The sequence below is a fragment of the Bombina bombina genome, chromosome 1, assembly GCF_027579735.1.
Source record: "Bombina bombina isolate aBomBom1 chromosome 1, aBomBom1.pri, whole genome shotgun sequence".
Lineage (NCBI taxonomy): Eukaryota > Metazoa > Chordata > Amphibia > Anura > Bombinatoridae > Bombina > Bombina bombina.
In genome coordinates, this window is record NC_069499.1 from 1553819042 (window position 1) to 1553833431 (window position 14390).

Below are 14390 nucleotides of genomic sequence, written 5' to 3' on the forward strand. Positions count from 1 at the left end.
TGAGCTGGAGTAAATATGTGATAAAGTGCTAAAAAGATATTAAAATAAAAAAATACTTTGTCTTTCTATAAAACATCTACTGGGAAGGCCGTGACTTGTTTAGCTAACCAACCACTTTTATTTGTCTCACCAGGCTGCCCTCTGTTTGTAGGCCTCCACCAGGCTGGACAAGTCATTGATGTTGGTAACTGATGACCGGCTAGCTAATGGTTGAGGTTGCACACGTTGCTGGGACACGTCATTGAGGTAGGATACCATCCCACTAAGCCGCTCACCCGAGAGAGCTGCAGTATAACTCTTCACCAAGAATCTGCATAATTGAGAGAAGGAAAAAAATATTATAAGCTAAAATATAATATAGGCTCTAAAACATTCCCAATTTTCCCTACCTTTCAATTCTCTATTCAACATTTAGCCAATCATTTGCAACAACCAGTTACTATGCATCTGGTTATTTTATGTATTTTTTCACAGTCTATTTAACTAAGCTTACATGAACAATATATTTTCAGTTTATAATTTACATGACTAACCCCTTTCTCTCGTAAATTCTTTACATATGTGACTCAGGCGCTCGTCCTAGGAAATGAGACTTTGCATGCCATATTATATACCCCTTGGTAGTGGGGGGACTTTCATGAGATCTCATTTTTATTTTCACAAGTTAGCAATAATTATTTGGTATTTCTGCCATTTTTTGCTTCTCTGGGGGTCTCACGATTTTCTCCCCTTCCAATAAGAGGGTAACAAGGCTTATTTTATTTATTATGATTTTTTTCACTCCCTGGAATTTGCTCCTTTGTCCAAATGAGTAAAACAATTACTAATAATGATAATAACAATAAATATGCAAACTTCCCAATGTTTGATTTATTAAGGGTTTATATGATAATTTTTGTCCATGTTTTTGTTTAAGCAGTATATATGTACATATTTGCACCTTTTACGCACTTATAATGTTCATGTATACAGCTTATGTTAATATGGGATTTTGAACTAGTACCTCTGTATACCTTTATAAGGTTTATTAAGGGTTAATCTTTAGGGGGAGGTCCCTTAGTTTGTTGTTAATGATCATTTAATTAACGGATTATCCAATCAGCTATACCCTTAGGGTATATACACATGTCTAGTTATATGATACATTTAGGTCACAGGTGAAGGCGTGAGCCAAAACGCATCTGACCTCTACTCTACATGTAGAATTTTTTTATTCCGTTTTATTTTCCATGCTTGACCAATAATAAAGATGTTTTCCTCATTTCTACCCGTGACCCGCTTTTTCTCACATGTTCTACGATTACCCTGGCAAGGGGAAGCCAGCAGCAGCGTTAGCCGGATAGATAAGGAATAAGTCTCAGTCAGCTAGTCTTTTTTCAAGTCTACACATCTATTCCCAATTTGAGGACCCCCCCTTCCTTCCCTCTGGAAAAGGACTTGCTTCAATAACGGATTATTTTGCTGGTTGATCGTTCTGGCATAAGACGCATGTAATCGCTGCCACAGAACCTTGTATCACCACTTGTGTTGCAGAGGGACCTTCGACAAGGACACAGTTTGACGTATGGAGCCACAAGTGCTTCCGGGACCAAGTTAAGTTCACTTCCGGTGACACACATGGAGCTGTCTACACGCTGATCCTTTTGAGAAGTCGCATCCGGAGGTTTTCTACCACATAATGCTGGACTTCCACTAAGAGGTTTGCTGCCAATGATAGCTCTTTTATCTAAACAGCATTTCTGTTTCGCTGTGTCCTATGAGGGCAAGATCGCAAACTGTATTGCTGCAACTATATGTTTCTCCAGTACTATTACATGTCAGTTCAAGTCTGTACCGCACTATTTCCAATAACTAATTAGGGGTGAAGATAGAATGTGAAGCAAAAAGACTGTATTAGTATATATTTATGCCCAGATTTTTTTAGGGGGAGCCTTGGAGTGGTTTGTGAGGACTTTATTGTTCTTTTTGGATCTAGCTAATCCCAATTTTGCATTCCCCACTGTCCTTTCTCCTCTCGGTTGCCCCCATAAAGTCATTGGGAATCACTGAGACATCACAGTATATACATCTATTCTGTTTATAGCTGTCCAATTGTTGGTTCATATATACGTGATATATACCGTCTAAGTGAACTTTTTTCCTGCAAATCACAAAAGGTTACCATCACTGATGTTTTTTCAAAATTGAAAACCCTCCTCACTAAGGAGTACAAAACTTGGTGGGACATTAATCTCATGGAAAAATATCCAAGTATGGATATGATCCCTAGGGGTCTGAGAATAATTACATTTCCAACCTTCTTGGTTACTGATAAAATATTCATAGAACGGTAGAATGCTACTTTTTACAGATTGCTCTGTGAAATTAATGAATATGCTTATTATATATAAAAAAAGAACAATTCGAGCAACTACGCAGTGAAATCACCATACTTCAAGAAGAATTGAATCAGTTCTTGACCCATAAGGATTATACCAAATTTTATGACATTTTGAAGGGCACTGTTATCTCTGTAAAAGAGGACATTGATGCTATGAAATTCAAAAAATTTGTCAGGGATCTTTTGGATTATAAAAATAACATGGTGTATCTCTGGTCAAATATAAAAAAAAAAGTCCAGGAGATTTAATAATAAGAAAAATAAAAAAACACGAGGGAAACAAGTTTCTTTCTCAGATACAGATGCTTCCTTTACAGAGAAAGAGAGCGTTAAATCTACCATACTCAAGCAGGTACCAGAAGATCATATTCAAAATAGGTATGTAGCTCCTGCAGATGCTAATTTAGAGGTACATGGTATCGTTACAATGATACCAGAAACTTCACACCCTCATACTCCATCAGATAATGTTAGTGATCCAAATAGACCCACACAGGTCATTATTAGACACATAGCCCCAACATTTGAGATAACTCATGTGGACAGGGATACCACAGTTTCTACATATACATCTGATACTGTCAATCAAGCAGTTACTACACAGGTTTTTCCCAAGGAACAAAGAACAAAAGGCATAGGCTTAAAAAAAGAAGGGGCAAACGTATTACAACAAACAGACAAGAAGTATGGGCTGAGGTGGAACCGTCAGAAAAACAAGTACAAAGTTACACAGCAATTAATGCATCTTCACATCAATTGACTGAAGAACAAAAACAAGTGTTACACCTAGGTTTAGGGTTTGTGCCAGCTGAGGATTTTAATGTTTTTGAAACGGTTATTGATGTTAATAAATTTGTACGCAAATTAACCTTAAAAAAAGTTTTACTCACAGCAAAACACATTGTCTTCCCCTTCTCTCACAGACAATAGCCATATGCCATGCCCCCTCGAAATCTCACCACTAGATTTTTCATTTGATGAGGTATATGATTATATGTCCCTATTAGAATTGGAATTAGAATCCAGTAAAGCCAAACAAGGAATCATAAGTTGCCATGCAGGTTTTAAGCCTCCCTCTATTTTTTATCCTACCAAAAGTAGGGGTAATGTTTTGGAGCTTTTCCATAAAAGAGTGGAATCGGATTTACAGAGCTTACATGACAGCTTAAAGACTACCAAAAAGGCACAAAATTTGACACTAATGCAAAAGAAGGCTCTAGAGTCTTTACAGGCTGACCAAGGTATCATCATCAAACAAGCCAACAAGGGCGGCAATGTGGTGATATTATACAGGGAAGACTACATTAAAGATGCTTATCACAACTTAATGATACTGAAGTCTACCAAAGATTAAGTAGGAATCCGACCTTGGATTTTCAGAGACTTGTATATGACCTTCTGGATGATAGTAGGGAGGCGAGGTATTTTGATAATGACACTTTGGACTACCTTTACATTAGGGATCCCATCATACTAATCTTCCACCATCTCCCGAGGGTCCACAAGTCTCTAGATCACATCAAGGGTAGACCTATTGTATCGGGCATAGGTTCCCTTTTAGAAAGGTTGTCAGCCTGGATAGACAGTATTCTCCAACCTCTAGTTCAGCTTGTACCAATTTTCCTTAAAGGGACAGTCAACACCAGAATTTTTGTTGTTTAAAAAGAAAGATAATCCCTTTATTACCCATTCCCCAGTTTTGCATATCCAACACAGTTATAATAATACACGTTTTACCTCTGTAATTATCTTCCATCTAAGCCACTGCTGACTGCCCCCTTATTTCAGTTATTTTGACAGACATGCAGTTTAGCCAATCAGTGCTCACTCCTAGGTCACTTTACGTGCATGAGCTCAACGTTATCTATATGAAACGTGAACTAATGCCCTCTAGTGGTCAAAATGTATTCAGATTAGAGGCAGTCTTCAAGGTCTAAGAAATTAGCATATGAACCTCCTAGGTTTAGCTTTCAACTAAGAATACCAAAGAACAAAGCAAAATTGGTGATAAAAGTAAATTGGGAAGTTGTTTAAAATTGCATGCTCTATCTGAATCATGAAAGTTTTTTTTGGACTTGACTGTCCCTTTAAAGACACCAAACATCTGTTGAATCTGCTGCATAAAGAAAACTGGTCCCAAAACTACAAATGGCTCACTGTTGATGTTGTCAGATTATATTCGGCCATCCCCCATGATTTAAGCTTACAGTCCATAAGATTTTTCTTGGACAAATTCAGTAATTATTCAGCAGATTTCACAGACTATATTGTTAACACTATTGGGTTTCTACTCAATCATAATTATTTTCTCTTTAAAAATGAATTCTTTCTCCAGAAACGTGGAACATCGATGGGGGTAAAATTTGCTCCCTCGTACGCCAACCTTTATATGGGTTGGTCGGAGCTGTTCCTCATTTTTGGACAACAGAATTCTTTTCGACAACACGTAAAATGTTATCTACGATACATCGATGACTTACTTTTCATTTGGACAAGCTCAGTCAAAGAGGCTGATGACTTTGTTGCATCACTCAATATAATTGAGTGTGGTCTGGAATTCACACATTTCTGTAATCCTCTTAGTGTCCCGTATCTTGACCTTACATTGAAGGGTGATTTAAGCAACAACACCATCAATACTGAACTCTTCTGCAAGCCGATTAAATCCAATACCCTGCTACATGCAAAGAGCCTGCACCCTAAGTGTACAGGTTTTGGCATGATAAAAGGCGAGTTCATCAGCTTAAAACGAAATTGTTCAAGTAAAGAAACGTTTTTGTCGGAGTGTTTTGCTCCAACAAAAATTCATTGAAAGAGGGTATGAGGTATCTGTGATTGAAAAGGCTAAACTACAAGTACAGAGCTTAGATAGATCTATTCTTCTAAAACACAAATCAGGAACTAGAAAGAGTGTCACTAAGGATGATGAAATAATTTTCAGTACCAAGTTCAAAAGACAATATGATGATATAGTCAAAATTGTTAAACGCAATCTTCCTATACTTATGGGAGTTGAAATACCCAATCCCATCGTAAAACTAGGTTTCCGTTTTGTTTCTCGACGCAATCAAACTCTGGGAAATCGCTTATCTCCTAGCATGGTCCGCAAATTCATAAAGCAGTTGGCTCACATCTAAAGGCCATTTTAAATGTGGGAAATCCAACTGCAAAACCTGTGCACATGCTCTGGCAACCAAGCAGTTTCAATCTTGAGTCTCAAAGAGAATTTACAATGTAGAACACTGTTTAAATTGTAGAGCCAAATATGTGGTCTATCTGGTCAGTCTTGTAACCTCCACTATGTAGGAATGACAACCAGAGAAGTTCGAGTCAGGATTAGGGAACACTTAAATGATATTTCTTCTATAACTCCATGCTCAGCTTTAGCAGAACACTTTATAGTCAAACATGATTGCGAGGTTCATACCTTCAAATGGCTTGTAATAGAGCAGATCCGCTGTCCTCTAAGGGGGGGTAATCTGGATGCCATCCTTTCTGGATATTTACACTAAAAACAAGGGTACCCCTAGGTTTCAACATTGATTCTGATATTACCAATGTTTGTACCTGGGGCTTATCCAATCAGTCTATTCACTTTCAAGTGTTCTCTTCTGTTTACACAAAGATCTAACAGTTATTATATATATTCAACATTCCCAATTTTCCCTACCTTTCAATTTTCTATTCAACATTTAGCTGATCATTTGCAACAACCAGTTACTATGCATCTGGTTATTTTATGTATTGTTTTCACAGTCTATTAAACTAAGCTTACATGAACAATATATTTTCAGTTTATAATTTACATGACTAACCCCTTTCTCTCGGAATTCTTTACATATGTGACTCAGGTGCTCGTTCTAGGAAATGAGACTTTGCATGCCATATTATATACCCCTTGGTAGTGGGGGGACTTTTATAAGATCTCATTTTTATTTTCACAAGTTAGCAATAATTATTTGGTATTTCTGCCATTTTTTGCTTCTCTGGGGGTCTCACGATTTTATCCCCTTCCAATAAGAGGGTAACAAGGCTTATCATTTTATTTATTATGATTTGTTTCACTCCCTGGAATTTGCTCCTTTGTCCAAATGAGTAAAACAATTACTAATAATGATAATAACAATAAATATGCAAACTTCCCAATGTTTGCTTTATTAAGAGTTTATATGATAATTTTTGTCCATGTTTTTGTTTAAGCAGTATATATGTACATATTTGCACCTTTTACGCACTTATAATATTCATGTATACCAGCTTATGTTAATATGGAATTTTGAACTAGTGCCTCTGTCTACCTATATAAGGTTTATTAAGGGTTAATCTTTAGGGGGAGGTCCCTTAGTTTGTTGTTAATGATCATTTAATTAACAGATTATCCAATCAGCTATACCCTTAGGGTATATACATGTCTAGCTATATGATACATTTAGGTCACAGATGAAGGCGTCTGACCGCTACTCTACATGTAGAATTTTTTTATTCTGTTTTATTTTCCATGCTTGCCCAACAATAAAGATGTTTTCCTCATTTCTACCCGTGACCCGCTTTTTCTCACGTGTTCTCTAAAATACTATGACTTAAGAATTGTTAAAAGGGACATTCCAGATAAAATTGAAATGCACTAATATCTAATTGAAATGCACCTGTGTTCAGGTAGGAACACGCACCTGTGTAGGTGAGCTCAAGCTTCCTACTCTGAGACGCCGCAGACAGAAGAGGAAGGAGGTTGGAGCGCTCTTAACTTAACACAGAGGCTTGTGCCGAGGGGCGGATTATTCAAGGTTAACCCACAGCTCAGCCGTAAACCCAGTTTCAACGGACACAGAGGAGGGAAAGAGAGAGTCATTGTGCATAGTGCAAGCACTGCATAGCACACTTTACAAGAAAAGGACAAGTCTGTGGACGGCACCAGCACTCGAGGAAGACAGACCGGACGAGTCAGAGTCCAGGTAACTGCCAGTTCAAACAAGCCGTGGAAGGAATACGGGCACGGAGCCAAGCACGGTGCTGGAGTACAGATTACAGCTTGCCTCTTGACATTAGGTGTGCCTTCAGGTGCACTCTGGTCGGACATGTAACCGAAGGGCTGGGATAAAGTTCACCAGATCACAGCAAGAGCTGGAACCCCAGGATAAGCGGTGGATTTTCTTTCTCTCCCCAGCGGCGCAAGGCTTAGAGCGGACTGTAACCACCCTCATTAAAGCTTAAAGAGTGCGCCCTACGGATTCAGAAATACAGCACTGCAAAGTGGCATATCAACCCAGAAGGACTGTGAGTCTTGTAAAAGGTAACATTTCCTATTTTTCACATGGATAGGTTAATAACGTGCCACAGGAAAAAAAGACAGTAAACAAGGCTTGTTGTATAAAATATAAGGAGAGAAGGGAGGAGGAAAGTTAAGAGAGAAAAAAGGTCTTTGACTCCCTTTGACAAGTTCAAAAGGGAAAAAAGGGAAAAATAATAATAAGCGGCCTAGAAACCTCTCTGCTAATTTAAAGAGGATCTTAAATAAACTACTCATAGTTATAAGAGGAATAAAAACCTCAGTTACATACTGAATTTGTATTTAGGGCAGAGGTGGTATAAAAATGGCTACTAAGAAACAAACCAAACAGGATAAAGGTGGTAAATCCAATTTATCTCAAGCACCAAAAGTAGACTCTTACTTTAAAACCTCAGAATCCTCTTTATTAAATCAATCCCCAGAACCCACCTCACCTAATAAAATATCTAATACCCCTGATCCTAAAACATCTCCCCTAACAAAAGCTGATCTAAAGGGCCTACCCACGAAAGCAGACATTCAAACTCTGCTGGAGGAAATAAGTCAGGTGAAACTCTGTATTAAAAACGAGTTTTCTGAAATTAAAAAAGACATTGGAGAGATTGGAAATAGAGTGGCCCAACTGGAAGAAGAAAGGGATACATGGGTTAAACATACAGACAACATGGAACAGCAGCTGTATCAGCAAGGAGATATCATACTGACATTACAAAATCAGTTAGAGGATTTAGAGAACAGGCAGAGGAGGTCTAACTTACGAATAAAGGGGATAACAGAGGATATATTATCTGCAGACTTGGAAAAATATCTTTTACAATTCTTTAATACATTAACAAAAGATAAATCATACACAATGAATACAATGGAAAGAAGAAGCCTTAAAACCTAGGTCAAAAAAAGGAGATCCCCCCAGAGATGTTATAATTAAATTTGCACATTTCAAAGATAAAGAGGCCACTATACAAGCAGCAAGACAACAACAAAACATTATGTTTGAAGGCCAGCACATTCAAATTTACACCGATATATGCCCAAGGACATTACAAAAAAAGAAGAGAAGTCAGATTCCTCACCCTGCATCTTACTAGTTTAAATATCCCATATAGATGGGAATTTCCCTTTGGATTAAGAGCTACAGCGGAGGGAAAGACTGCAACCTTGCATTCCTTACAAGAGCTTGGAACTTTCTGTGCTAATTTGGGTATTAGTACCCCGACATAGGATTTATCAAATAATCAAGAGAAAGGGAAGAACGTCTACCCATCTAATCAAAGGACAACACAGGGTGCATGGGGGTCACAATGGACAAAAGTTTCGAAGAGGAATAAACAGCAAGAAATGCACAATAAGGGTTCAGAGACAATTTCTAATAGCAATACAGACTATAGCCCAAATCCTATTAGCTAGTGGTCAACGGTGTAGACAGTATCACTATAGAGTTATTATAAGATTATGGTAAAATAACTGGAGATTCAAGAAATTTGAGGGAGATGGTGTTTGTTTGTTTTTTTTGTTTTTTTATAATTCCTTTCATCCCTGAGCTGTTGTGTTACAGGGGTTAAAGAAAGGGTTCAAAGCACTTGCACAATGGGGCCCCCCTTTTTTTTTTTTTTTTATTATTCTAGAATCACATGTAGTAGGCTTAGGTATCAGAGTTTATAAGTTATTGAGTATCACAAGCTGCATGTAACATGGATAGTATGTATCTATGCTATGATTTTATAGGTATTCCTTTCTTCCCTGAGTTTTTGGTTATACAGGGGTTAAAGAAAGGTCTTAAGTGTGGTCACATGGGTTTTTTGTTTTTTTTTTTCTCTTCTTTCAAGGGGTTATTTTTGTAGGAGAGGGAAGGAGAAGAAAGAAGAGAAGGGGAAAAATCATGTATTGTGTGCACTATGGTTAGAAAGTATGTATTTTTGTCATGTATTTATAAGTATTCTGTATTCCTTTCTTCCCTGGGCTGTTGAGGCACTAGGGGTTAAAGAAAGGTCTTTGAGCACAGGGTTTCTAGGAGGTTATTTTTTTTTAAAATCATACACTGTATGCACTATGGATAGATAGTATGTTTTTTTTTGTTTTGTTTGTTTTTTGTTATGTATTTATAAGTATTCCTTTCTCCCCGGAGCTGTTGTGGCTCAGGGGGTAAAGATAGGTCCTAGAGCACTAGCACAAGGGGGGGGGGGGGGTTCCCCAATTAATTTTTTTTTTTTCTCTCTCTTCTTTCAAGGGGTTATTTTTGTAGGAGAGGGAAGGAGAAGAAAGAAGAGAAGGGGAAAAATCATGTATTGTGTACACTATGGTTAGAAAGTATGTATTTTTGTCATGTATTTATAAGTATTCTGTATTCCTTTCTTCCCTGGGCTGTTGAGGCACAAGGGGTTAAAGAAAGGTCTTTGAGCACAGGGTTTCTAGGAGGTTATTTTTTTTAAAAAATCATACACTGTATGCACTATGGATAGATAGTATGTTAATTTTTTTTTTTTCTCTCACAGTTTCACATATTTTTCACATATTGTATGTTGGTCTAAAGCACTGGCACAATGGGGTGTTTAGTGGGGTTGGGTTTTTTTTTGTTTTTTTTTTTCTCTTTCTTCTTTTTACTTATCCCTAGACCATTAGATGTTTTTTATATACATAACTGTCAAATTAGGTATCTTTACCTCCTTTAGGTTTCAGGATAGGGATCAGATGAGGATATTTCTTAGAGAGTATTAGGGGTAATAATAATAATAATTTCTAGCTTTAAAGTGTTTCATTATTGCCACAGGAGGGAAAAATTACATCAGTAGGTTCAATTTTCTCTAACAGTGTTATGGATGGGATATGTACGGAGTATGTTGTGGGTCTTTTTTTTTTTCTCTCCTCTCTTTTTCCCCTCCCTCCTCCCTCAGGACCTTTTGCATGGTTATTTATGCTACCAGATCCCTAGGTAGTCCTTTAAAAAATGAAAGCAGATAAAAGAGAAATATGCTTATTATCCCAAAACGCTAAGGGCCTTAATAACCCGCAAAAACGTAACAAGGCCTTACACAGCTTTCATAAAGATAAGGGTGATATTGTTTTTGTACAAGAATCCCATTTTAATAGAGACAAAGAACCTAATTTTACTAATAAAAATTACCCAACGGTATATCAGAGTTCGAATAATTTAAAGAAAAATGGGGTCTGTATCTTGGTTCATAGAGATACACCATTTCAACTTATCCAACTGGATAAAGATGAAGAGGGTAGATTTTTATGTCTAGTAGGTCTGTTATATAACAGGCCAGTTACTTTAGTAAACATATATGCACCAAATAGTGGCCAGAATCTATTCTTCAAGAAAGTCTGTAACCGGATATTAGACATACAGAAAGGAACCATGGTGGTCGGAGGGGATTTTAATGTCCCAATGGAACCGGTAATGGACTGTTCTAAATCTAGAAGCAATATCTCCAAATATACTATTAAATCAGTTAAGACAAGTCTTCTTTCTCTCTCTTTGTTAGATGCATGGAGGACACTCCACCCAACCATTAGAGATTTTACCTTTTATTCATCACCCCAAAAGTCTTACTCACGCATAGACTATTTTTGGATAGATCAAAATAGTTATTCATCAGTTCAAGAAGTTAAAATACATAATATTACTTGGTCAGACCACTCTCTCATCTCTATGTGGCTGAATTGGCCTCAAAAACCAATAATACCATATCAATGGCGGTTAGATGACAATTTGTTAAAGGATCCCTTAATAAGACAGTCTATATTAAAATCCATTGAATCTTATTTTGATATTAATGTTATAGAGGAAACTTCACCAAGTATGTGGTGGGCGGCACATAAAGCGGTAATAAGAGGGGAATTTATAAAACATAAATCTAGGGTAAATAGACAAGCCAGAGAACAATTCGTACATTTGATGGATTTACTGGATAAGGCAGAATATAAACATAAGAAAGATCCATATAACACAACTGGCAGATATCCTTAGAAGAGAGCGAGAAAACCTTAATATTTATTTAAACAAGGGGGTACAACGAAGAGCTCTACAACTTAAAAAAGTGTTTTTTAATGGCGGAAATAAGGCTGGGAGATTGCCAGCCCGAGCATTAAAAAAAAGAACGCTACAAACATATATACCTAAAATAATAGACAGGCTAGGCAAAGATAAAACAGGGAGTCAGGACATAGCTAAGGTATTTCAGGACTATTATCAACATCTATATAATCTAGACATACATAACAACCAAAAAAACTCTCAAAGGGATAAAGCTCAATACATAAAGGAGACAAAAGTTCCCACAATAACCGAGCCTCAAAAAAAAAAATGTTAGAAGAACCTTTTTCGCTCCAGGAAATTAAACAGACTATTAAAAAGTTGGTCCCTGGAAAAAGCCCAGGAATAGATGGTTTCAGTTCATATTACTATAAAACATTCACTGAGAACCTAGCCCCAAAACTCTTACTTTTTTTTAATTCTTCAAGTACAGAACCTCTCTTTGCAAAAGAGATGTTGGAAGCAAAGATAATTGTTTTGCATAAACCAGGTAAAGATCCAGTACTACCAGCAAGTTATAGGCCTATTTCATTGCTGAATAACGATGTTAAAATATATGCTAAATTATTAGCAAATAGAATAAATAAAATATTGCCGGACATTATAAATATAGATCAAGTGGGTTTTGTCCCGAATAGAGAAGCAAGGGACAATACCATTAAGGCCTTATATATAATAAAGTATGCAAAAATTAACAAGATACCTATGGCCGCACTATCGTTAGACACAGAAAAGGCCTTTGACCGGCTAGACTGGTCTTTCCTACAATTATCACTTAGAAAATTTGGTTTTGGGGAAAGCATAATACAGCGTATTTTTCATTTATATACATTACCAGCAGCTAGAGTTAAAATTAATGGAGTAATTTCAGATTCATTTATGATCACAAATGGTACTAGGCAGGGTTGCCCCCTGTCTCCCCTGTTATTCATTATATCAATGGAAATATTAGCAGCCAAAATTCGTGCAGAGGCAAATATTAAAGGAATTAAAATAGGTGACCAGGAATATAAGATCTCATTGTACGCGGATGACGTGCTTTTAACAATAACGGATCCAGTAAGGTCTATTAAAAAGCTGGAGCTGACATTGCAGGAATTTGGGATTCACTCAAATTTTCTTATTAATAAAAATAAATCAGAGGCCCTAAAGTATGCAATTTCCCCAAGCGACTATGCTAACTGTAAAGCATCCAGTTCATATATGTGGAAAGAAACCTCCCTAAAATATTTAGGGGTACACGGTTGTATATAGAAAACTATGCTAATTTAATATCCAGACTCCAAAAAGATTTGGACTCTTGGAGGCTGAAAATGACATCATGGCTAGGGAGAATACACATAGTAAAAATGAACGTGCTCCCTCGCATTTTATATATCTTTCAGACCGTCCCTATTAATATCCCGCGCTCCTATTGTACTAAACTTCAGAAAATAATTAATTCCTTTATTTGGAACAAAATCAAGCCAAGAATTAAAGCTTCTATCCTATATAGGACAAGGAATGAGGGTGGATTGGGTGTCCCAAATATCAGAAATTATCATAGAGCAATTATTCTTCAGAGGATATTAGATTGGCACATTAATCAAAAGAACAAAGCTTGGGTACAGTTAGAAAATAAATTAATATCATCTCAACCAATGTATAAACTAATTTGGTCCCCAAGAGAAGGTAGACCAGAAAATATTATGAAGTTCCCAATGCTTAAGCATATATTTATGAACTGGGAACAAATTATACCAGAATGTCCCTCTATATCATCTGTCCCATCACCTTTACTTCCAATTACAAACAATGCCGAGTTCCAGGGGGGACATATACCCAGATGGGTTAGCCAATCAAAACTACATCAGTCCACACCGTTATATTTTTTTTTAAATAATGGAAAGCTCAAAACACAACAGGAGCTGGTAGACTCGGTAGGAGGTACATATCGCAATTGGCTAAAGTATTTACAGCTTCAGACTTTCTTGACATCACATTCAGGAAAAGTAAATTTAACTAGGCAATTAACCATATTTGAGAAAATCTGTTATAAGGAATCTTCAATTAGAAGCTTGGTATCATTTAGTTATAAGCTTCTTAATACTTCAGAGGATTTTATAAAACACAAGTATATGCAAAAATGGGAGGCAGAGATAGGGACCTATGTAGATGATTCAGTCTGGAGGACTATGTGTACCAATGTAGCTAAATCTTCCTCTTCTTCTGACATCCAAGAGTTAAATTATAAAATTTTTACCAGATGGTATCTAACGCCAGTCAGACTCCATAGTATATACCCTAACGCCTCCAAATATTGCTGGAGGGGTTGTGGGGACATAGGAAATATGCAACATATATGGTGGGAGTGCCCCAGTTTGAAAGGGGTGTGGGGAATAATCTCAAATTGCATTAGAAAGATAAGTGGGGAGGAAGATTTTCAATTAGACATATATACTGCTCTGTTAAATAAACTCATCAAGAATATTGGTAAAACAAAAGCTAAACTTATAACGTATGTTTTAAATGGAATAAAATCTTTGTTGGCTAGAAACTGGAAAAAAACTACGGTTCCGGACAAGGAAATGTTGTTTACTAGAATTAACGAATTATTAATATTGGAGGAATACACATATTTAAGATCCAATAGAGAAGAGGTCTTTCAAGAAATACGCCTTCATTGGGAGGAATTTAAAAACACT

General features: G+C 36.8%; 1 protein-coding gene across 2 annotated transcripts in view; it reads right to left on the bottom strand.

The window, feature by feature from the left end:
* ACOX1 (acyl-CoA oxidase 1) overlaps positions 1 to 14390 on the bottom strand; it is an 84076-nt gene that overhangs the window by 15444 nt on the left and 54242 nt on the right. For both annotated transcript variants that reach the window (XM_053709190.1, XM_053709196.1), the window contains exon 10: positions 131 to 310. In XM_053709190.1, the coding sequence (XP_053565165.1) occupies positions 131 to 310 (180 nt within the window). The remainder of the gene's footprint in view (positions 1 to 130; positions 311 to 14390) is intronic.